Here is a 23,240-nt window from a genome sequence, read left to right as displayed (position 1 = left end):
ACCCGTGGTGTAATTGTTAGTTAGAGTCCTCACATAACTCTTACATCTAAATACCTTCTCAAAATTATTAAACACTATATTAGTTTTGGCAACTGGAACACGTTCTATAAAAATTTTGAGAAGCAGTTCCAAACATTGACCAACAATGACAGTATTTTTGAAACTGATAAAGATAACTTTTTTTAATTTACTGAAATGTGGTCATTGGCTATCATTGATGTCAATCTTAATTTGAAAGAAAAAATTATAAAATTATCTGTCAATATTTCCTCCTTGAAACAAGACATGTCCTTTTGAATCCTTCATCCCTCTATCCAAAACATGGAAGAAAATATGAAGAAAGGAGTAAAAACTTAGAATATTTACACCATGCTGGTGTATTACAGAATATGTAGTGTTGGAAAGTATATTTGGACAGGATTAATGCATTTTGATATTATAAAAGTTTTCTTATCTGCATATTGAAAACAAGGATTCTAAGTTTGGACTCACCTCAACAACATAAATATTGCTCAATAAGACACTTTAGTGATGGAGTTAATCATTCTGGGTTTGCACAACTCTCAACATGATTCTGTTGCACAAAATATATTTAAGACTCAAAGTTTCAAAAAGATCCCACACAAACTCCTAAAAATATCATAAACAAGATTTTTGTATGTTTTCCTATACACATATGTAATAAAATTCTGAATACAATTCTGCCATAGCTGGTCCACAATCCAGATTTTGGGAAAAAGTCTATTTTGATTGATGTCTACTTGAGTTTGCTTAACTCTTAAAAATATTCTTTTTTAACCTTATAGCATAATTTTTCAATGGTCTCCTGCACATTAGATTTTGTATGATGATAAAAAAGTACTTATATAGAAAGATGAGTTCTAAATTATTTTAAACATCCAAGGCAAGAAATAAATAGATAATCACAATAAAGTATTTTCACTTTTGTTTTCAGAATATACATAAAATAATTTTAATTCAACATCAACAATATTCCACTCAACTAGGTGAATTTTGCTAAATGATATCATCCTTTCCATCTAAATATTTATTAAGTTATATGCATGTATTTTCATAATTTAAGGCAAAAAGCCAAATATTGAATTTCTTCTCAAAAACAAGGAGTTGGAATACTGTGGATTTTAATTCATTCTCAGTTTTCCACTGAAATGGAAAAAATAGTGCACAAAAATTAGAACAAATATGCAACAGAATTGAGAATGGGATCACACCCAGGGACTAGTGATTTTAGTGAATTTCTGAAGGCAAAAAGTAGGGGGAATAAATTTTAAAAGAGAGGAATCAGGAGACCTGACATGTACCAGAGAATACTGCAAAGGAAGTCTGACTTGGTGACAGGTCCCTAACCACTTGTCCCTTACTCACCAAACACAGAAGACTTGACAGGTTACACACCCTTCCCATATATTCATTTTTTAATATCTACCTTCTTCTCAAAAGAAAAGCAAATTATAGTAATAGTTCTTACTGATAGCAGAAGAAATAGAGTTGATGATATTATCAGTTTTGTTTTTCTGGTATAACAGTGACTACACAAGCAAAAACCTAGGGAATTCATAGAAAACCATCAATGAGAATATTATGCAGTACTAAAAATAAACAAACTAGGGGATGGAGTTGTGGCACAGTGGTAGAGTGCTTGCCTAGCATGTCAGAGGCATTGGGTTCGATTCTCAGCACTGCATACAAATAAATGAATAAAATAAAGGTCTATCAACATTTAAAACAAATTTTTAAAAAACTACACATATACAATGACATGGGGTTCTCTGGGAAGAAATGGAACAAAAGTTTAAAGGTGATGCATTTTTCTAATTTCCTGGGATTTGCTGGTATGTCTTAAGGAAACAAAAAAACCCAACTGATGTACTCTAATCTTGGGATATGAAATTCCAGACATACAGAACAATTGAACTTAGTTTAAACAATTCCATGGGTTGTGTCTCTTCAACCAAACATATAACTAAATAAATGTTCTTAGAATTTTATCATAATCTATTCCTGGATTCAATCCTGGTAATAAAAAAAAAAAAAAACACTTCATTTTTAGTGCACAATGCTTTATTTGTAAAGAAATGTGAATTGACATAGAGTAGTGATTCCAAGCCCATGACTTTCCAGGAAATCACTTCAAGATTGGAAAAGAATGATATATATTTCTGAATTCTATACATTGTGCTATAGATTCCTTTTGATTTTTTTAAAAAATCACAATTTACTGATATAGGTTTCTTATGTGTAAGCCACTGTGCTATGTATGCAATAAAGTAAAAAGTAGTAGAACTACTCAATTGTAATCTACAAAGAGCTTTTGGATCCCAAAAAGTTTAGCCAGGGATGGTTTTGTCCTAAGAAGAATAAACAAACTGCTACATGTTTCAGTGAAGGAAGAAACATCCTCATTTAGGTAATCTGGAAATACACCCCAGAAGTTTTACATTAGAGATAGACCTAGGCACTACCCTACCATATCATCTTACCCTGTATCACATATTAGCTAGTATGCATTTGGAGCCCATTATGTGAACAACACATTTAAATAATCTAAATGTTATTGAATTTTCTTTTTTGCACATTTTAACATTTTTAGGCAGATTGAAAACATTTCCTTCCTATGCTGCTATTTTTATTTTTTATCTAAGACCACACATATTTAATTCCTGAACCAATACCTTTTCTGAATTAGGAAGAGTCTTCCAATTGTCCAGAAGAAAAAAAAAAAGCAAGAAAGTTCCAAAAAATAAAAGTTGCCATTTTACAAAAAAATAAAAAAAAATTGGAACGAAAGACATTTTGATGACTGGTACATTTGATGGCTGAGATTTTCTTTTACTATTCAAATACCAATCTGTCACAACTGTGGAATAAATGTGAGAGAAATCCCAGGCTTTACAGCAGTACTCCTTGTATAAAATGTTATATTGAGGTCCTCTTGAGATTAACCACATTATTTTAATATTCAGTGTATTTATAATGTGACAACATATAAGCCTATAAATTTTATCACATGTGTTGTGCTTTTCTTATTCAACTGTAATTTAAAGAGTTGATAAAATTCTTTACATGTTTAAGAATAAAATCTAAAAATATTTTAAAGAACAAAGTAGACACAAAATCTTAATTAAGATTCTAGAAAAATATGATAACAAAAATCTTTCAACACTCCTGAAAACATCCACAATTTAACTCCATTGTTTTGTGATTATTTTAATAAAAGGGTAACAGATATTAACAGGAGATTGGAACATTTCTTTTCAACATTTTTATTATTGAATCTATGACCTGCTTGTTTCTTAGGCTGTATATCACAGGATTTAACACAGGAATGATGACAGTGTAAACTATAGAGAAGAACATGTCTTGATCATCTGCTTGTGAAGATGCAGGATGCACATACATAAAAAGCAGAGGAACATAGTATAAAGTCACAGAAAAGAGATGGGCTCCACAGGTGGAGAAGGCTTTTCTCATTCCCTTTTCAGACTTCTTTTTTAAAATTGTAAAGAGAACTAGTGTATAAGAAATAAGAATAGTCACAATGCTGAAAACTTGAACTGAACCAGAGAAAATAAAAAGCATTAGATGATTGATAGAAGGATCAGTACAAGAAATCTTTAACAATGGTATAACCTCACAGAAAAAGTGATGTACTATGTTGGAATTACAGAAGGTTAATCTGAGTAAAAAGCTTTCATGAAGTAGTGCATGAAGAAAGCCACCTACAAATGACAAAACTAGTAGCCGTAAGCATAGTCTGTTGGTCATAATCACAGGATACAGTAGAGGTTGACATATAGCTACGTAGCGATCATAAGCCATTGCTGCCAAGAGGAAACACTCTGTGGTTGCGCTGCTTGCAAATGAAAAAAACTGTACCATGCATTCAGCAAGAGATATGTTGCTCTCTTCTAGGAAATTGACCAGCATCTTCGGGGTCACAGTTGACGATATCCAAGCATCCACAAAGGCTAAATGCCCTAGTAGAAAGTACATGGGGATGTGAAGGTGAGGATCTTTCCAGATAAGAGAAATCAGACCAAGGTTCCCCACCATGGTGATGAGGTATGTCACAAAGAACACCAGGAACAGGATGATTTTCCACTGTGGTTGGTTTGTAAGTCCTGTAAGAACAAACTCTGTCAGCAAAGTTGTGTTTTCTTTTTCCATGTCTGCACTGGATGTTGCCTGAAATAAATTCAGTGAAGATGAAAATCAAGCAAAAACATTCACATAGGATTTTAATCAGAAAACTGGAGAGGAGTCTAGATGAACTCGTAGCCCCAACACTCCCCTATTGGCTCAGACATTGACTTTTTTAACAAGACTCCTAAAGTGAAAGAGGTAAAATTAAAAATTAATAAATGATATGCATCAAAAAAAGTTTCCTCACAGCAAAGGAAACACATGAGCTGAAAGAGAGAACCTAGGAAAGGGAGAAAATCTTTTGTTCCTGTTCCTCAGGGTATTAATATCCAGGGTATACTAGGAGTGCAAAAAAGTTAATACCAAAAATACAAATCACCCAATCAATAAATGGGCAAAGGAACTGAATAGACCCTTCTCAAAAAAAAAAAAAAAAAGAAGTGTCAACAAATACTTGAAAAAATATTCAACATAATCTATCAATTAGAGAAATGCAAATTAAAACTGTGCTGAGATTCCATCTCATTCCAGTTAGAATGGTAATTATCAAGAATACAAGTAACAATGAATGTTGGTGAGGATGTGGGGAGAAAGGTACATTCATATATTCTTGGTGGGATTGCAAATTAGAACAACCACTCTGGAAAGCTGTATGGAGATTCCTCAAAAGAATAGGAATGGAACCAAAATATGACTTTCTCCTACTACTCAATATACCTTCAAAGGACTTAAAATCAGCATTCTACAGTGTTGCACCCACAGCAATGTTTATAGCAGCATAGTTCACAATAGTTAAGCTATGGTATTTAGGTTCAGTTCCCCTCAACAGATGAATGGATAAAGAAAATGTGGTATATTTACACAATGGAGTATTACTCAGCTATAAAGAACAATGACTTTATGGCATTTACTGGTAAATGGATAGAACTGGAGACTACTATGCTAAGAGAAATAAGTCAAAATTAAAAGGTTAAATGTTTTCTCTGAAGTTAGTTCAAAATAAGGTGTGGGGGGGATAAAAGAAGTAAGATCAGAGGAGTAAACAAAGAGGAATGAAAGAAATGGAGAGAGGATAGGATAGGGAAAGTCAATGGGATGAATCTAAATTTCCTGTGTGCATATAAGAGAATGCCACAGTGAATAGCATCATTGTGGACATCCACAAGATACTAATTAAAAATAAAAACTATAAGTAAATAGTAAAAATATCAATAGGGTAAAGGGAAGGAAGAGGATGTGAAAGGAAGGGAGAGGAAGGAGAAGTATTGGGGACTGAATTAGAACAAATTATATTTCATGCTTTTATAATTATGTCATAGTATATTCTATTGTATATTAAAAAAGAACCAATGTAAAAAGGAAAAATCATAAACTTTTAAGAGTAACTTTTCCTTTCCACATACAAGAAAATCATTTTTTGAGAATGAAAAATAGTAAAAAAAATTATAATTAGTTCATTTCAATAAATGTACATGAAGTAACAGTTTCAGAGAATGTCAAAGGCCTTCTAAGCTTTTAAAAAATCAATCAGGAAGTACTGAATATGGTTGGAAATTCTGTGTCCTGGACATGGTTCAGAATCTAGAAAAAAAATCATGAATGGTCTGGATTATAAAATGAATTGAATGTCATCTGAAGCAATTTGAGCTTTATTCTTCTGGCAAGGATATTTTAAGATGTACTAGGATATTTTAAGATGTAGAATGAGGTCATAAAATATTTTCTAAATTCAATGTTTTGTAGTATACAAAGTGGCCATACAAAAGAGACCATGGATCCAGGAACACTGATTTGGAAGCTATTACTACTTACTATCCAGGGAAAACCAAAGCAAATAATACATCTCATTGAACTACATGAGCATCTTTACAGAAGATAGGTTGTGAGACATTACTACAGAAACTGAGTCAGTGATTGAAGAATCTGTTAAGAATCTATACCTTAAAAATACTCCTCTGATGATGCAAACATAAAGTGTATTTCCTAGTCTATATGTGATATGATCTATGTAGTAATTAGAAGAATGAAGAAGATATTCAAAAGTATTCAGGATGTAGAGGACTCTATTATAGTTTAACTATAGTTAGTGAAGGAGAGAGCAATGAGTTGGTATCTAGGAAGACAATCATAAAAAAAAAAAGAAGAAGAACATAAGTTCATCTACAAATTCATGGAAGAAGCATCCTCTCAACCATCAGGTGAGATTAACTTAGTGAATTGAGTTTACTATATACTAATTGAAGTAATGGCCTGGTAGTTGGAGTCACAGTTATGGGTAACCTACTCATCAGATAATGTAGTCAAGTAAAAGGCAAGGAAGAAAAAAATATAAAGAGGAAGGTATATTAAAGAGGTAATAATGTGGATAGATGTCACTTATTAGATGCCCACATCCAAACCCCTTTTCCTGCTCTGTGAGTTTTTCTGGTGGGCAGAGGTAATTTGCAAGAAGCCCAAATGGCCAGAAACCTACTTTATCATAACCCTATCACCCTAGTAAAGGTGACTCAGTCTAGGTTTTCCCAGTGAAATCTACATATGACTTGGAGTATGGAGAGAAGAAGGTCCATGGCAAAAGAGAATTTGGGTTGCAAAGGCAAAGGTATCAAGACTCCAGCAAAAGCATCCTGCATCTATGGCCATGGCAATGTCAGTGTAAGTTTTGACATCTGTGATCCACACTGGTAATAGTGAGATGTTCAGATGTGTTGGGAGATGCTCTTTGCTATTGATTGTCTGACTGGTGCCCTTCTGTTCCTGACCATTTGTCCACATAATTGCTCCAATCTCTACCATTTTGGGCATTGAGCCTATTTTCATTTAATATAAACTCATTGCTTTTCCCAACTCAGAAACCTGAATTGAAGAAGAAACAAAAAAGGAACAGAAAAAAAGTTACTAAGTAGACTGACCTGAGAAGTAAGGGAGAACTGCAGAGCTGGGAGTTTTGAACATGAAGTGTAGAAAGATAATCAAGAAAAAATAGTGAAGAATTGAGGAAAAAAATCACAATAAATAAGCTAGTAGGAAAAGGAACTAAAAGAGATAATTGAGTGTGACAAAAAAGAAATTTTTAGCAAATTTAGTCAGAAAAGTTTGTGTTATGTGATAGAATTAAGTTCAGTGAATATTTTAAAGTGCATAGGAAGCAAGTAGAACAACAGTGAGGAAAATGAAGGATTGCATTCTAAGTGATTAGAGAACAGTTGGCATTTTCATCCTGCAGGCAAATATATTTTCCTGTACACTGTTTCTATAAAAGTTTTAAAAGAAAGAAGAGAGGAAAGGAAGAAGATGAGAGCGTCAAAAGATCAAGTCAAATGAGAATTTGCGGTGAGTGAAAAGAAAACAAGAGGAAGGAAGAAAAAAGGCAGAATATAACTGAGATATATGTGCGTCTGTGTAAAATCCCAGTATCATGTGTACTCATAATGCATAGATTTAAAGAAAAAAAAATTAAAGCTATCAATTATTTTTAAAAAGTCAAGGAGAAAGGAAGTATTCAAGAAATGAGTGAACATGAAATAAAAGGAAAAGGCTCAGAGATTTGTGTGAGGGTATTTATCTTTTCTCTGGAATTAATTAAAAATTGTCAACCAAAGGAATCTTGTCTTTTCCTTCAATTCAAAATGCATTTTTTAAAATTGCTTTATCTTTAAATATGAGCACATCACAAGAATTATAACTTAATGATTAGAAATATTTAACTAAATACTAGTAATATGACCAGAGAATTGGTTTTAGGTATTCTCATCACCAATACCTACAAAAAAGTAACTCTATGATACGATTGAGTGCTAATTTGCTTGACTTGATCAATCAATTCACTACATACATGTATATCAAAACATCATGTGGTAAAAATCAAATATACACAATAAAACTTTTCAAGTTTCTTTATCTTTGTTGTTACAGTGACTGAAATAAACTTTCTCTAGAAATCCTGCTTCTATCAATTGATAGCATTTTGGTCCCCCACAAGCATTTTTAGTAAAATATATAGTAATCAACTACAGGATCCTGGAAAATGCAATATAAATAATTACAGTACAAGTGTGCTCTATTTGGAACAAAATACTCTCCATGAAATTCCTTTTCACTTGATAATTCAACAGGATCAAATTCAACTTTTGTGGAGGTATTTCTTAAATCACACATGCCGGAAAGAGCAGTGAAAGAACATTTTCATCATCTTTTTTGATAAGTACATACAAAATTATCAACAAAATATTGTCACATGCTGGTGACAGCATAGAATTAATATTTAAGTGACATCTTGAACATTTTAATCAGAAGGCATGATGAACCAAATCCTATGGGTCATTTTATTAGAATCGTTTGAAACATTTCTTACATAAGAATCAGTATGAATTGAAACTTTAAATCTACATGTGAATTATTTAAAGTTCCAGAACTTGAAATAAAGTCATTATTTTTAGATTAACTAGATAACAAAGGTATTACTACAGAGAAGAAATCAGTCTTACAGCATTTTTGCTTCTCCAAAGGTCAGCATAAACTTAAATATGAAGGGGATTGCACTGTTTTCCATTTTTGACCTAGTTTTTGGTTATCTTTTAAACCCAATCTAAATTGTTACAAGTTACACAGTTTTTCACCTTTCCTATAAAGAATATTAAAACTACAGAAAATATTTTAGTCTTACCGATAAATTGAAAGAGTACAAAGTTCCTTAAAATTTATTAGGTTTTGTAAAGCAGGAAAAAAAGACAATAGCACAAAATAGAAAATAACAAGCATAACAATTCTTTGCCTGCTCATTCGTTTCAGAGGTTTAATTCCCAGCCTCAATAAAATTCTATTTATGTAGGTTTACTTGAACACAAGAGTCAACTAGTTATATAATTCTGTGACTATTTTTTCTACAAATGCAAAGAGTGAAGATTTTTAAGTCCCCTAAGAGTATCAGAGAGTTCCCTGTAGGACCATTGAAGTTGTACTATTGGGCACTGTGGAGTTGGATATGTATGAGAAGTTCAGTTTGCTCTACAAGCATAAGAATGCTGTGAAATAAACATAAGTGATTTTAAAGAGTTCTAATTTTAATTTAAAAATGCACTTTAATTCTATATTTTACCCCACAGAGGACACTTAAAACATGTTTATGGAACTATAGTTTATTTATAAAAAGTATCATTCTGAGTGCTTTGATTAGTATGGTGCTGTCTGAACTCATCAGAACAACATTTTAACAAGAAAAAGAATTGAATTCCCTTCAGGAGCCAACCTCAAATAAAGTGGTCCTCCTCATGCAAACTGGAGCTTATATTCCAGACATATACCAAGCTTCCCCACTTTAATCTGAAACTTATTAGGCAATTGTTAGAATGAGTAGCTAAAGAAAATAAAAGATAAGTACCACAATTGGATTTGACCCATATCTTCCTTCCTAAACAAAAATGACAATGAATTTCATATAAATATTTTTAAATGCATATTTGTTTCAGGAGTTCTGGGTTGTGGCTCTGGGGTCTTTGTTTATAACAAGGTGATGACAGTGGATGCTTGCTAACTATATGGCTTTCATGATTTTAGGACCTAGATTATGAGAGGGACTTGATCAATAGGAAAACTAAAAACTCTAAATGGGCTAGTCTGCAAAGGTAGAAGTCAGAAAGAGGCAGGTGGTGCCAGGGAAGTCAGCATCCATCAAACCTCCAAAGACCTGGGAAGATAGATGAAGGACTTTGTTCTTTTCCCAATTTTAAAGGAAAGCAATTCATGAATTATGAGCATGGTAATCCCTAAATGTATTGAATTATAAAAATTTTAGTTTCATTGATTATTTTAACAATGATCTTCTAAATGTGATCTCAAACTGAGAGTATTGACATCACTGCATTGGACAATAGATGACGTTGGTTTTTGTGTTTTCACTAGCTCTCCGGGTGTTTCTAATGCCCAATAATTTGTGGAAAACCACATTTTTAAAAGAACTCTAAAAATTTCTTCTGACAAATCTTTGTTCCTACCTAAGTCCTAATGATATAGTTTCCTAGAACTAAAGATAATTTTGTCAGTGGTATTCTGGGAAAAAAAAGAAGGCATTAAAAATGTATTCATAGAGAGAGAGCATGACTATGAATTATCTTAAATTTCCACAATAAGGAAGTAATTCACTTTTATAATAAAATTTACATTTTGTTACTAGTATTTCATGGAGTGGTTTCAATGCAACATGAGCACTGCTCCAGGCAACTGGGTGCACTAAGTATGTATATCATCCTTTACAACCAAATATTCATTAAACAATACATATGGATTTCATAGTTTCCTTTTGAGTAATTAATAATACCATATTCAAAATTTTGGCTTTGCAAAGTACTTATTTTATTCCTTTTCTAAAAGCTCTAGAGTGACAAAAATGATGTGTATAAAAATGTATAGAGATAAATTTATAACACTAGTGAGAATGGGATCATCAAATAGTGTTAATATTTTTGTAAGTTTCAAGATTTCAAGTACTGAGATTAATTATAAACAATAAACTAGAGCACAAGAATCCACAGACCATGAAGGGTCCTCTGCTGAGGAAGTCAGAATTAGTAGGAGGTCCCAAATGCCTATTCTATACTCACAAAATAAGAGGAGACTTGACATGTTTGTATACCCTGCCTATGTACTTAGAAATTGTTGTTTATCTCTCATTTAAGGATCCAATTAGAGAAACTGATCTTTAAAATGATAGAAGTACAAACCAATGTATTCTTCCAGTCATAAAAATGAAGGAAACAGCCAAAATCCATGTAATTGCAAAGAAACCAACAGAACAATGGAAAATTTATACAAACAATTAAAAAAAAAAAACCAACCTTCAGACATGCAGTAACTGAATTCACGAGATTTGCTTGTGTTTAACAAAACACAGAAGTGCTACCCACCCTGGAGGAAATATGATATGTGTCTCCAGTTTATACACCTCTATTAGTATCAAAGACATCATAATCACATCCTCATCAGAAGAATCTACATGATCTTTTCCATGTATAAAACAACATTGAAGACCACACAATCCTATAAAATGTTTTCTTTTTTTTATTAATTGTAGTATAGCTTGAGCACTTAACTAAATTCCTTATATATTGTTACAGGGCATATACAAATATTTAAATAACTAATGACTGAGTCATTTTAAAAAGAAGACAATTGTAATAGCAAAATATATCTAACATGAACCTAAAAAATACCCAAATATCTTTTAAGAGTTTGCCACTGTTTTTGGTAAAAGGAAAATGCACTCTAGCATAAGATCTGAACATTTCCCTTTAAGGTTTTTGTCAGTGAATCTATGACTTGCTTGTTTCTTAGGCTATAGATAATGGGATTTAACACAGGAATTATAACCATGTAAAAGACAGAAAAGATCATATCTTTATCATTTGCTTGTGAAGATGCGGGATGTACATACATGAAGAGAAGGGGGACATAGTATAAAGTTACAGAAAAGAGATGGGCTCCACAGGTGGAGAAGGCTTTTCTTACACCCTTCTCAGACTTCTTTTTTAAAATTGTAAAGAGAACAAACGTATAAGAGATGAGTATTGTCACAATGCTGAAAACTTGAACTGAACCAGAGAAAATAAAAATTAATAGGTAATTAATAGAAGAATCAGTACAGCAGATCTTTAGCAATGCTACAATATCACAGTAAAAGTGATGTATTGTGTTGGAATTACAGAAGGTCAATTTCAATAAAAAACTTTCATGAAGTATGGCATGAAGAACTCCACCTACAAATGACAAAACTACTAGATGTATGCATAGTCTATTGGTCATAATAACTGGATAATGTAAAGGGTGGCATATGGCTGCATATCGATCATAAGCCATTGCCGCCAGGAGAAAACATTCTGTGGTTATACTGACTGCAAAGGAAAAGAACTGAATCTTGCATTCGGTGAGAGAGATCATTTTGCTCTTGACTAACATATTGACCAGCATATTTGGGGTCACTGTGGATGATATCCAAGCATCCACAAAGGCTAAATTACCAAGAAAAAAGTACATGGGGATGTGGAGGTGAGCATCCTTCCAGATCAGAGAAATTAGACCAAGGTTCCCCACCATGGTGATGAGGTATATCACAAGGAAAAACAGGAACAGGGGGATTTGCCACTCTTGATGATGAGGGAGTCCCGTGAGAACAAACTCTGTCAGCAAAGTTGCATTGTCCTTTTCCATATCTTCATTGGATATCACCTGAAATGAAATGCAATAAATGCAAAAGGAATATACTAGAAGTATTTATAAAGTGAAACTATTAGAGATAAATTGAAAAAAAGCATACGCTTATAAGCATATACTTTATAGTTGGTTGTTACACTCTAATCTATGGAAAGTGTTTGGAGAGAATTGTAGGATAAGAATACACAATAATTTCAGTGCATTGAATATCCAGAAATAAACATATTTAGGAAAAAAAGGAAAGTCATTTAACATGTGCTAAATTTATGTGCATAAAAATTAGTATGTTGGATAAATCCTGGGTCTATCACATGTATGTAGGTTCAAGGAAACAGATCTTTCCAAATGCAGGACTAAAAAACAACCTCAAAGACATGAGGAAATTTAACTTACCTTTAGCAGGCAATAGGCATGCATTGAAAACTTTTAAGATACATAGACATGTAAATTTTTTAAAATACCATTCTTATAGAAAATAGCCTGCAATAGAAGTAACAGGATTCAGATATACTAATAAGGAAGCTATTTCTGTTGGCTCATTATCCCAGACCAGATTATTTATCTGAAATATCTAGGAAGATTTACCACCAAAATATGGAGTATGAGATATTAATATAGAAATGGATTCCATAGTTCAAGAATGAGATTTAGGACTGTTTATTTTTTAAAATGCTATCCAGGTGCTTCACATACCTGGAACGTGCTTTGCCCATGTATGATAAGACTTTAGGAGTGATCAGGAGGAAGAGAAATTAATTCAAAAGAGTTCAGAATATATAATCAACAGGACTCTAAGATATATTAGGAGAATTGTCAGTAAAAAATAATGTAGTCACATGGTGACTTGAAATGAGACTGAGAACTCATATTCTTAGATATTGGGAAGGAATATCCTCTAAAAATCCAGGTGACATATAATTAATAATAGTACATCTCTATCATTGGAAAAATAATGAAAAAGGAGTCATTAAAAGTCCCACACTTTGAAGAGTGTGTCATGTGGAAGAGGAATAGAGAGCAAAGAATCATATATTTATCAGGTTATAAAGTGTTCATGTACCATTTATAGATGTTCATCAGCTGATCATCTTTTCTACCACATCAATCTTGATGACTGACAGAGACTATTTGCCCTCTACAGCTAGAAACTCACAATCCAGTCTTATTGCACCTAGTGTAAGGGCACCAAACCTAAATTTGGCCAGTAAGACCAACCTATCATACATTTGGAATTTGTAGAATAGTAAAAGGAACAGGGATCAGAGAGAATATTGGAACTGTAGCCAAGATAGGAATATCAAGACTCCAGTAAATGTGTCCCACACTCAACAAAGGAATTAATAGCATTAGCTATAACATTATAAAGTTCTACAGAAGTAACAGCAGCCTTCATTGAACCAGTGTTGGACAATGATTTTGGATGCTGATAGATTGCAGTACTTCATTCTGTTCATGCCCGGTTTTTTCAATTTATTCCTCCAATCTCCCTAGCTTTTTTATGATGGAGCACCAATATACATACATAAGCTCATTTCCTGTTGTAACCAAGAGTCAAGTTCAAATGAAAAGAGAAAAGGGAGAGACTAAAACAGTGTTCTGACATAGTGATCAGAAAAACAGGAGGAAAACTGACTGACATGATTGGACATAAAAAGAGGAAGATGAGCAACTGTTCTAGTAGGACAATGATTCAATAGAGATCCCTGACTATGAAAATAAGAGATTGGAGGTGGCTTTAGTAAGGGCATTGTCCAGTTGGGTATAGATAAAGGTCAGAGAATAACAAAGACTGTATGCAAAACAACTGGCCCTACAGTAAGGATTACAAGTGACATGAAGCATTGTCACATGTTTACTGCCATAGACAAATGCAAAACATTTATATTGTAAGAATTTGCAATGAAAGTATTCCATAGTAAGGAGAAGAAAAGACAGGAGAAGGAGAAAGGGGAAAGGATACGTTTTAAAATTTGAGTTTTATAAGGAAAAAAAAGAAAAGAAATAGGAAGAAAATAAAGAGTATATACATAGATAAGTATGTGAAATATGAGGCAGAGAAGAGGAATAAAAAAGAATAAAAGAAAGGCTAAGTAAGAATTAAAAAGAAAGGCTCAGAGACTTGAGAGAAAATAAACATCTTAACTCTGCAGTTCATTAAAAGTTGCAAATTCTTTACTGTTACAATTCAAAGTTTAATTTCCAATAAAATTTGTATATGAAAGAAAGATTTGATTTTTAAATTTACATTAAAAATTATTTTTCTCTTAAATATACTCGCACTGCCTAAAAGTTGTTTTCTTATTTAAAAGTTTCTTTGTTATTGTAGTTATTAGAAGTGATTTACACTAGAAGTTTTGTTTGTTTTGATAACAACAACAAAAAATCAACATGACTGCCGGGTCAGGCGTAACTTTAATCCCAGAAGCTCAGGAGGCTGAGGCAATCCCAACAACTGAGGGTGCTGAGACAGAAGGACCAAAAGTTCAAAGTTAACCTTCACAACTTAAGTGAGGCCTCAAATAACTTAGCAAGAACCTGTCTCATAAAAAAGAGCTAGGGATGTGGCTTAATGGTTAAGTGTACCCCTGGGTTTAATCCCTGGTACAAAATTTTTAAAAAAAAATTAAAAAGACTGTGAGGTATAAAGATTCTGGCTGTGAAAATGTACAGGACAGCATTCTTCTGGTGAGCAAACTCCCTGGGGGTAATAGGCACCTTGTTTTCCACCCTTAGAATATTCTGCAGTTTCCCCCAGGAACTAGTAAGGTAACTAATACATATGCAATGCCTAACTGCTGTGGCAATGACCTGCATGGGAGGCTCTGTGCTAGAGTCTTATCAGCCTCATCCTTGGTCTCAGGCATTCAGCTCCTGGGAATAAAGAAACACTCCTGTTAGACAACCACAATGTTTCACCAAGCTCCACTGGGCCTGAACCTGTCCACATAACAGTAACTTTAAACAGTGAACTTCCTTGAGAGCCACACAAAACTCCTAACATTACACATTTGCAACTATAATAAGTAAGTGAAGAATAAGCTAGAAATGTTGCTAACTCTGTAACCTGCCTAATGACACAATAAACAATGCTGTGCTACAGATGCCAGTGACCTAATGTAACCTATTGATATAAATAAAGCTGGCTGCTTGGACAAGGGGCTTTTCTGCTTTTCTGTCATTCTGCTATTCTGCCATTTTACCTCTGCACATTGCTTCTATATCCTTTTAATTTTCTTTAGCTGGGTGGTCAAAGACAGGCAAATAATGTTTTCCAAACTTAGAAATTTTTGGATAGAGGGTGGGTTGTCTCACAGATACCATGATAAAAATTGAATGTGCCAGGGAGGAGATTTTCCCAATATCCTATAAAGATTAAGAACAGAGTGACCATCTTGTCCCTGACCTGGACATTTCAAAGGACCTACACAATTTATGATAACCCTAATTTGTGTCATTTACCAAACAGCTGAACTTACTTAATCTTTGTATTTTGAAGAATGGTTCAGCTGTATGTACCTTATCACATTTTAATGTTATATAAGACTGTCTCCCTTTGTCTCCAGTGGAATACTGGCTTGGGTTTTTTTAAAATTGATCCTGTATCTCCTAATTAGGAAATCCACTGTGCCTGAATAAAATGGCCTCTACTTATATATTAACCTAGTTTGTAATTGTCTTGCCTAGCAGCTTTACTTTGAGCACATTTTCATCTCCAACAATCATCTTTTAGTAGATAATGTAGAGTCAAGGTTTCAAGCTGAAGCAGGCTGTATAAATGATCAATACCAATATTTTCAGTGGTCAATATATTTTAATTTTGGGCCGACTTTGTTCTATGCAATCTCAAATCACAAAATAATTGGAAATTCTCAAATATGTTTATGTGTGGATACTTTTTTAGGTCATAAATCCTGGATAGAGAGCACAACATGGACATTTGATTCATATTTTCTGATTTCAAACATGTACATATATAAGATATGTACTGTGTTTGTGTATGTTCGTATTTAATAAATATATTTTGGAAAATGAGTGAAAGAACAGAGGAGCTAATGTTCAACTGATAACTTGAATTTTTTTAATCAGAGTATATGTTTCCTTAAAGAATGAATCTTCTTGTCAAAGTTAACCAAGACTTATAAAGAAAAATTATGATTGAATCTTTAAACCCAGTTTTAAATTATTGCTCTTATTCACCAAAATATATCCTTTAAAGTTTTTAGAGTTAGGTTAACAAGGTAATAAACATCATTAGGAGGAACAAATCAGTCATTCAGCAAGCTCTTTTGTTTATCAAGTCATGAAAATAGAGTAAATACACAGATGATTCACTAATAGTATTCAATTCTCACTTACCTTTTGGGCATTTGTAAATTCAAATAATAATTTAAACAAAATTTTAAACTTTTCATGTGAAAAATAATGAATATTACAGAAGTCATTTCTGTCTTATCCATGCCTTGAATGAAATTGTGGAGATCCTTAAAGTTTAGGCTCTGTAAAGTAAGAAAAACAGAAAAAATACAATTGCAATATAAAAACTACAAAAATATAGGTAGCAATTCTTGGGATACCAATTCATCTTGGAGGTTTAATTTTCCAAGTTGAGCCACCCTATGTATATAAATGTGTGCTTTAAGAAAGAGTCCACCAATTGCACATCTCTGTGCTTTTGGCTGAAGAGGAAGGAGTGGAAAACTAAATGCCCAAGAGAAACTGAGAATTCCCTTTAGGACATAGTGAGTCTTTTCATTGTGTATTGTATGTTTGGACATGCTACAGAGAAGCTAAAATTGTTTCTCAGGGTATTACAGACTGGAATTTATAAACATTACATCACTACAGAAAGTTTTAGCTCTAACAATGGGTATTATACTGTTTGCCACCACAGTGCACCCCAGATAGCACTTCTGACACGTTGAGAAAAAGTCTAGTCTATATACATTTTGTTCTTAGTGTACTGATTTGTATGGCTTCATAAGATCTAATGAACATGTGATTTTAATATAGCCAAAAATATAAATTCCATTCAGGAATCAGAAAATAATGAAATCATCATTATGAAAACTAGCTCATTTTCACATGTACTCTATCCAATTAGTTTAATCCTGAAACTAATGAGAAATTTTACTAAGCTAAGGTCAAAGGTAGGAGCAAATGAAGAGAAAAGACAAGAGATCTCTATGGGAGGTAGCATACACCTCTGTTTCAATGCCTATAAATTTCATGGAGACCTTGCTAAAATGCAGATTCTGTTTTTAAAAGTGTAACTATTAAAAACTGGGGTTCAAGAGTCATTATTTCCTACACAGTTATGACTGTGGACACTTAGAACAGGCAGGTGATTATTAGAGGGTCCTGTTCATTCAGGGAGAGATCAAATATGGCCCTGGGAGGCAGTGCACATAAGATTACATGGGGCTGAGATCGCTAGGAAAGGGTTTTTTTTCTGTTTACTCTAATTTAGAGAAAAACTTTTAAGGAGTTTTTACAGAGTCACATGCCCAGATTTTCCCTTTGAGTATTAACAGAACTTGTAAATAAACATTTGTTCAGGAAAATAATCATGATTTAATTGTATTAGCTTTTAGATTTTGTATTTGAATAGTGTATGTAAATAGCCTCACAGTTAATTCATATTGTTGTTTTAACTTAACCTTCACTGATAAGTGGAAGAAGAAAGGGCATATTTTGGGAAAGACTCATTAATCAATTATCTTAATTCCTTAGAATTTTTCCAGTGGAAAAGGAAATATGTAGAGAATGAAATGGCATATATAAAAATGGATTCACTGTGAATACCCTGAAGAAAGGTGGAGTAAACAATTTGATGTGCTTAATTAGGTAGTGATTATCCTAACCATAACTTCACATAAAAGTGACTTCTCCCTTTAAAAGTGCATAATTATTTCTTAAGTCACTTTGTTGCCTATTTTCACTAAAAAGATCAGGGATCTTTTTAATATCTTGATCTGAATTGATTTTAATAAGAAAATTGTGATATCACAGTGGCTTTTACTTGCATGTACTAGATGTCTAATTATGTCAAGCAGTTTTTTGTGTCCTTCTTCAATGAGTTTTCCCTTTGCATCGTTGTCTATTTTTAATTGAGTTATTAAATTTGCTTTATATGTTGAGAGCTTGTCATGCATCCTACCTACATACAAATCTTTTATAAGATATATTATGGGCAAATATTTGGTACATTGATTATCTTTTCCTTGTATAAGATATTATACAAGACCATTGTATCATGCATTTGTGCAGATTGATTCAGGGAACAAGAAATAAAATCTATTCTTCTTCAAGGTAACCTGGAAATTTTTTATGGACAACACTGTCAGCTATTTTATATATACTTGTTAGGTCAATTTGAGTGGAACAACCATATTTTTATAGAAGATATAACATTTGAGGTAGACCCTAGGAAAGAATACCATTTCAATTGTAAATTAATTAGGGGAATATTGAAACAGCAAGGGATTCTCTCTGGAGATAACTGTATGAGCAAAAGCATATAGAAGAGAAAGTAAAGTTCGTCCAGAGGCTTTCAATAACACATTTTGGTTATAACATAGATTGCCTTAGAATTTTAGAGAAAGTGACGCCAGAGTTATGACAAGGTTATTTTGGAGAAAATATCACAAAATTCAGGGTGAGCAAACACAGGTTAAAGAATACATGCATACATACAATATATACATTCACAAGAAGAAATCTACATACCTATATATTTATAATCATGTATATGCATTGAGATCTAGATTTATATACCATATATGTATGTCATCTAGTAGCAAGGTAATTTACCAAAATGTGCTAAAGAAGGATGAAATTTAATCTTATGTATAGTAAGACTCATCTGGCTGCAGCATTTGGGAAAGAAGGTATAAGCCAAATGAAGGCAATAAGTAACTAGAATTTTGCAAAACACACAGGTAAATAGTTTTTAAAGTGAAATCCTGATTGGTATCAGTAGGAATGTGTATGGAATTTCAGTAGTAAGAGGAAAAACAGAGTGGCTCAGGAGGCTGAGCCAGGAGGATCACAAGTTCAAAGTCAGCTTCAGCAACTTAGAGAGGCGCTAAGCAATTTAGTGAAACCCTGTATAAAAACAAAAGGGAGGGGAGCTTGGGATGTGGCTCAGTAGTTACAAAAAAAGAAAAAAAGAGGACAGACAGATGGAAATGAAAATGACTCACTCACACTCATTATAAAGAGTATGGATTCTGAGGAAGCTAAAGATCAAGGACTTTTCAGGCCCCTAAACATTCATGTCTTTCCCAGATACACACTGGGCACTACAACATTATATCTTCTTCACTTTATCTGGCCTTTGATAATACACATTTAAAGCCACTGGTTTTTGGTAATACATGTTAACAATTTTGAGATGTTACCTAGTTAATTTTCTTGCTTGCTTTATTTTTTTCTTTTTAATTTCTAGAAGGCTGACACAATTTTCTTCACATCCTAACACTTTTCATTTCTACATCTATACTCTTTATCCTTCAGTCTCATATGTTAGCTTTCTGAATTAATAAGCCTTTTCACATTGCTTGGTATCCTACAAATAAGGCTGCAAAATGCCTTTAAAGACATCATGAAAGATAGACTCATCTTCTTTCTCATAAAACAGACTGAGCTAAGAGCATCCTTTTAGAATTGCTGCCTTCACTGTCAAACTTTTTTAATAATTACATTCTAATTTCTATGTATCTCTCCGTGAGATATATTAGTTGACTTTATACAAGGTAAAGATTCACTAATTCTCAATAAACTAACAAAAAAGGAATTATGTAGGACCAGTAGATTTTGAGATTTTCATCTGCTCAACACAAACCTGACAACAAAATAGAACAACTGTGAAATGAATCATCAACTTATACAGCACTATCAACTGTATTAAATATCTACTCAAGACATTTGGAACTAAATTATGCTATTTTAGTACTTACTGAATTAATAAGGTCACACAAAGAACACGTAAGTCAGTAAAATATTCTCATTTGTTTCCTGACTTAATTATTTAGCATTTAGTATTGGATGAAAGTTTGATTAAAACTCTTTGAATGTTTTCAAATTAAAATACCACTATTTTAAGGATTTTATTAGGGATCTCACCTTATGTCATTAAAATACTTGAGAGACTTATTTAATGAGAATAAAATAAAAGCAAGACAATTATAATTACAAAAAGCTTGGAACATTTTCCAAAACAAAGACACTGGAAAAATTCTGTGAGTTTTGTTCTAAAGGAAAAAGAGATATTGCTATAAGATCTAAATATTTTTCTTCAGTATTTTTGTCAGTGAATCCATGACTTGCTTATTTCTCAGGCTGTAGATAATTGGATTTAACACAGGGATTATGACTGTGTAAAATAAAGAGTCCATCATACCATTATCTGCTTGTTGAGATGCAGGGAGAACATACATGAAGAGAAGAGGACCATAGTATAAAGACACAGATAAGAGATGGGCTCCACAGGTGGAAAATGCTTTCCTCATGCCTTTGACAGACTTCTTTTTTAAAATTGTAAAGAGAACTAGTGTATAAGAAACCAGAACAATCACAATGGTGAATACTTGAATTGAGCCAGACAAAATAAATACCATTAGAAAATTAATAGAAGGGTCAGTACAGGAAATCTTAAACAATGGTATAATGTCACAATAAAAGTGATGTATTATGTTAGAATTACAAAAGGTTAATCTGAATAAAAAGCCTTCATGAATTAGGGAATGAAGAAAGCCACCTGCAAATGATAAGACTAATAGTCGAATGCATAGTCTATTGGTCATAATTACTGGATAAAGCAATGGTTTGCATATTGCTACATAGCGATCATAAGCCATTGTTCCTAAGAGAAAGCATTCTGTAGTTCCACCAAATGCAAAGGCAAAAAATTGTATCATGCATTCAGAGAGGGATATTGATTTGCTCTTGGCTAACAAGTTGACCAACATATTGGGGGTCACAGTGGATGATATCCAAGCATCTACAAATGCTAAACTCCCCAGGAACAAGTACATGGGGATGTGAAGGTGAGGGTCATTCCAGATGAGAGCAATCAGACCAAGATTCCCCACAATGGTGATGAGGTATATCATCAAGAACAGTAAGAACAATGGGACCTTCAGTCCTTGGCGATCTGTAAGTCCTGTGAGAACAAATTCAGTCAGCAAAGTCGTCACATTTTTCTTTTCCATGTCCTCCCTAGATGTAACCTGAAATAAAATGAAATAAATGTAAAGAAAAAAATCACTAGGATTTTAAATTGTATATTAGCAGAGGAGAGTTGATAAAACTGTACTTTCATCAAAACAGCCTTTTAATTTTCTTTCATGTTAATTACGCAAATTGATGGAAACTATTTGAAAAAATTAAGAAATGGAAACAAATACCTTCAATTACAAAAATGCCATGAAATAATCTACTCTGAAAATGTTCCCGAGGTGATTAAGTGCACATAGAATGATCAGTTGGTGTGTGACAAGACACTGGGAGTGATGTAGACAATAAATAAATTTCAAAGTTGTCAGAATGTAGTCACTAGGACTTAGTCACATATTCAGTGTGAAAATAGTATCTGAAAATTTGTTCTCACCGGACTTACAGATCGTCAAGGACTGCAGGACCCGTCTTTTATTTTCAAAGTGTATTTTCTATGGCATTCATTTATGATTAGGAGACTGACTTTAAATTTTATCTTGTTCATAGATATATTTACACTGTCTAAAATTTCTTTCTATATTTAAATGATTAAACTATATTTAATACAGCAACTAGAACTAAATTTCCCTAGAAATCTTTCTGGTTTCATTTGAGAGCACTTTCTTCTCCATCAGTGTATTTTAGAAGAATAAAATGAATCAAAGGCCAGATTCAGGCATAGAAAATATAAAGAATATGTGTCAATAACTGTACTTACTTTTACATCTTTTGTTTTATTTTTTACTTTTACTATAAAAGTAAAATTATATATGGAATGAATTTCCTTCCATGCAACCACAAATTACAGAATAATTGATAATTTTCAAGTTGAGTTTTACGTGGATACTTTTCAAATCATGCATACTTGACAAGTAAGTGGGGACATGTTCTGCTCTGCATATTCCTGATATACTTGCACATTTATGCAATTAGTATTGCTATATATAAAAAAATATTTAAAGAAAGATATGTATACTTCTATAAATATTCAATTGGACATATATTACAATATTTATATCTCCAAATATTATGTTATTATAATATGAATATTTTGTATATTATATATTTACTATATATATGACCTATATATGATATAGTGATATGATATCATTGAATATATCTTATTCATTTTATAGATCAATATAATTATACATTATATATATTTTTGAATGCAATATATTTAATTTATAGATTGTAGAGGTTCTGTGTTTGGTATTGGGGTCTCTGATAAACTTCAAGATTGTGGCATGCTTGGTGGCTAGGAAATTTCTATGCAAAGGTACGGAATGCCTGGCTGCTGGGAAACTTCCATGTAAAAGACATGGGATACCTGGCCACTATAACAATGTTCTTGTTTCTATGTCTTAATTCCTCCAAATAGTTTCCATCAATTTAAGTAATTAATATGAAAGATAATTGAAGGCTGTTTTGATAAAAGTACAATTTTATCAATTCTCCTCCACCAATATACTTTAAAAAAAAAACATTGATCATAGGCACATCATTCCTGGAAATAAAAGAACTTGCTTGCTTTATAACTACAATCTTTCACTAAGCTCTGGTGCTCCTGGATCTGCCTGCCTGACAGTAACTTCAGACAGTGGACTTTCTTGCAACCTGCACAAAGCTCCTAACATTGTATATTGTAACTGCAG

The 23,240-nt window shown here is 32.8% G+C and overlaps 3 protein-coding genes across 4 annotated transcripts; all 3 read right to left on the bottom strand.

Moving 5' to 3' along the window:
- Positions 1-3,249: 3,249 nt before the first annotated feature.
- On the bottom strand, positions 3,250-4,209 carry LOC113198375 (olfactory receptor 5H17-like). The gene has a single exon (XM_026411048.2). The coding sequence runs from the start codon at positions 4,186-4,188 to the stop codon at positions 3,250-3,252; it is 939 nt and encodes a 312-aa protein (XP_026266833.2). The 5' UTR covers positions 4,189-4,209.
- Positions 4,210-11,424: 7,215 nt separating this feature from the next.
- LOC113198374 (olfactory receptor 5H8-like) lies at positions 11,425-12,375 on the bottom strand. The gene has a single exon (XM_026411047.2). It carries the CDS (start codon positions 12,364-12,366, stop codon positions 11,425-11,427), a length of 942 nt encoding a protein of 313 aa, XP_026266832.2. The 5' UTR covers positions 12,367-12,375.
- An 8,276-nt stretch (positions 12,376-20,651) lies between these two features.
- Positions 20,652-22,376, bottom strand: LOC113198378 (olfactory receptor 5H18). 2 transcript variants are annotated; one of them, XM_026411054.2, is made up of 2 exons: positions 22,363-22,376; positions 20,652-21,561 (listed from the first exon to the last, which is right to left on the bottom strand). In XM_026411054.2, the coding sequence occupies exons 1-2, from the start codon at positions 22,374-22,376 to the stop codon at positions 20,652-20,654; spliced, it is 924 nt and encodes a 307-aa protein (XP_026266839.2). The 2 variants fall into 2 exon arrangements, with proteins under 2 accessions (XP_026266839.2, XP_026266840.2); XM_026411055.2 differs by lacking the exon at positions 22,363-22,376 and having other exon boundaries at positions 20,652-21,623.
- Between the last annotated feature and the right edge of the window lie 864 nt (positions 22,377-23,240).

This window comes from Urocitellus parryii, chromosome 2, assembly GCF_045843805.1.
Source record: "Urocitellus parryii isolate mUroPar1 chromosome 2, mUroPar1.hap1, whole genome shotgun sequence".
Taxonomy (NCBI): Eukaryota; Metazoa; Chordata; class Mammalia; order Rodentia; family Sciuridae; genus Urocitellus; species Urocitellus parryii.
This window is presented reverse-complemented; position numbering and strand designations above follow the sequence as displayed.

What these genes read in the sequence shown, in the direction of transcription:
- LOC113198375 (XM_026411048.2), bottom strand. Translation starts at nt 4,188, where the DNA reads ATGGAAAAAGAAAACACAACTTTGCTGACAGAGTTTGTTCTTACAGGA.
- LOC113198374 (XM_026411047.2), bottom strand. Translation starts at nt 12,366, where the DNA reads ATGGAAAAGGACAATGCAACTTTGCTGACAGAGTTTGTTCTCACGGGA.
- LOC113198378 (XM_026411055.2), bottom strand. Translation starts at nt 21,581, where the DNA reads ATGGAAAAGAAAAATGTGACGACTTTGCTGACTGAATTTGTTCTCACA.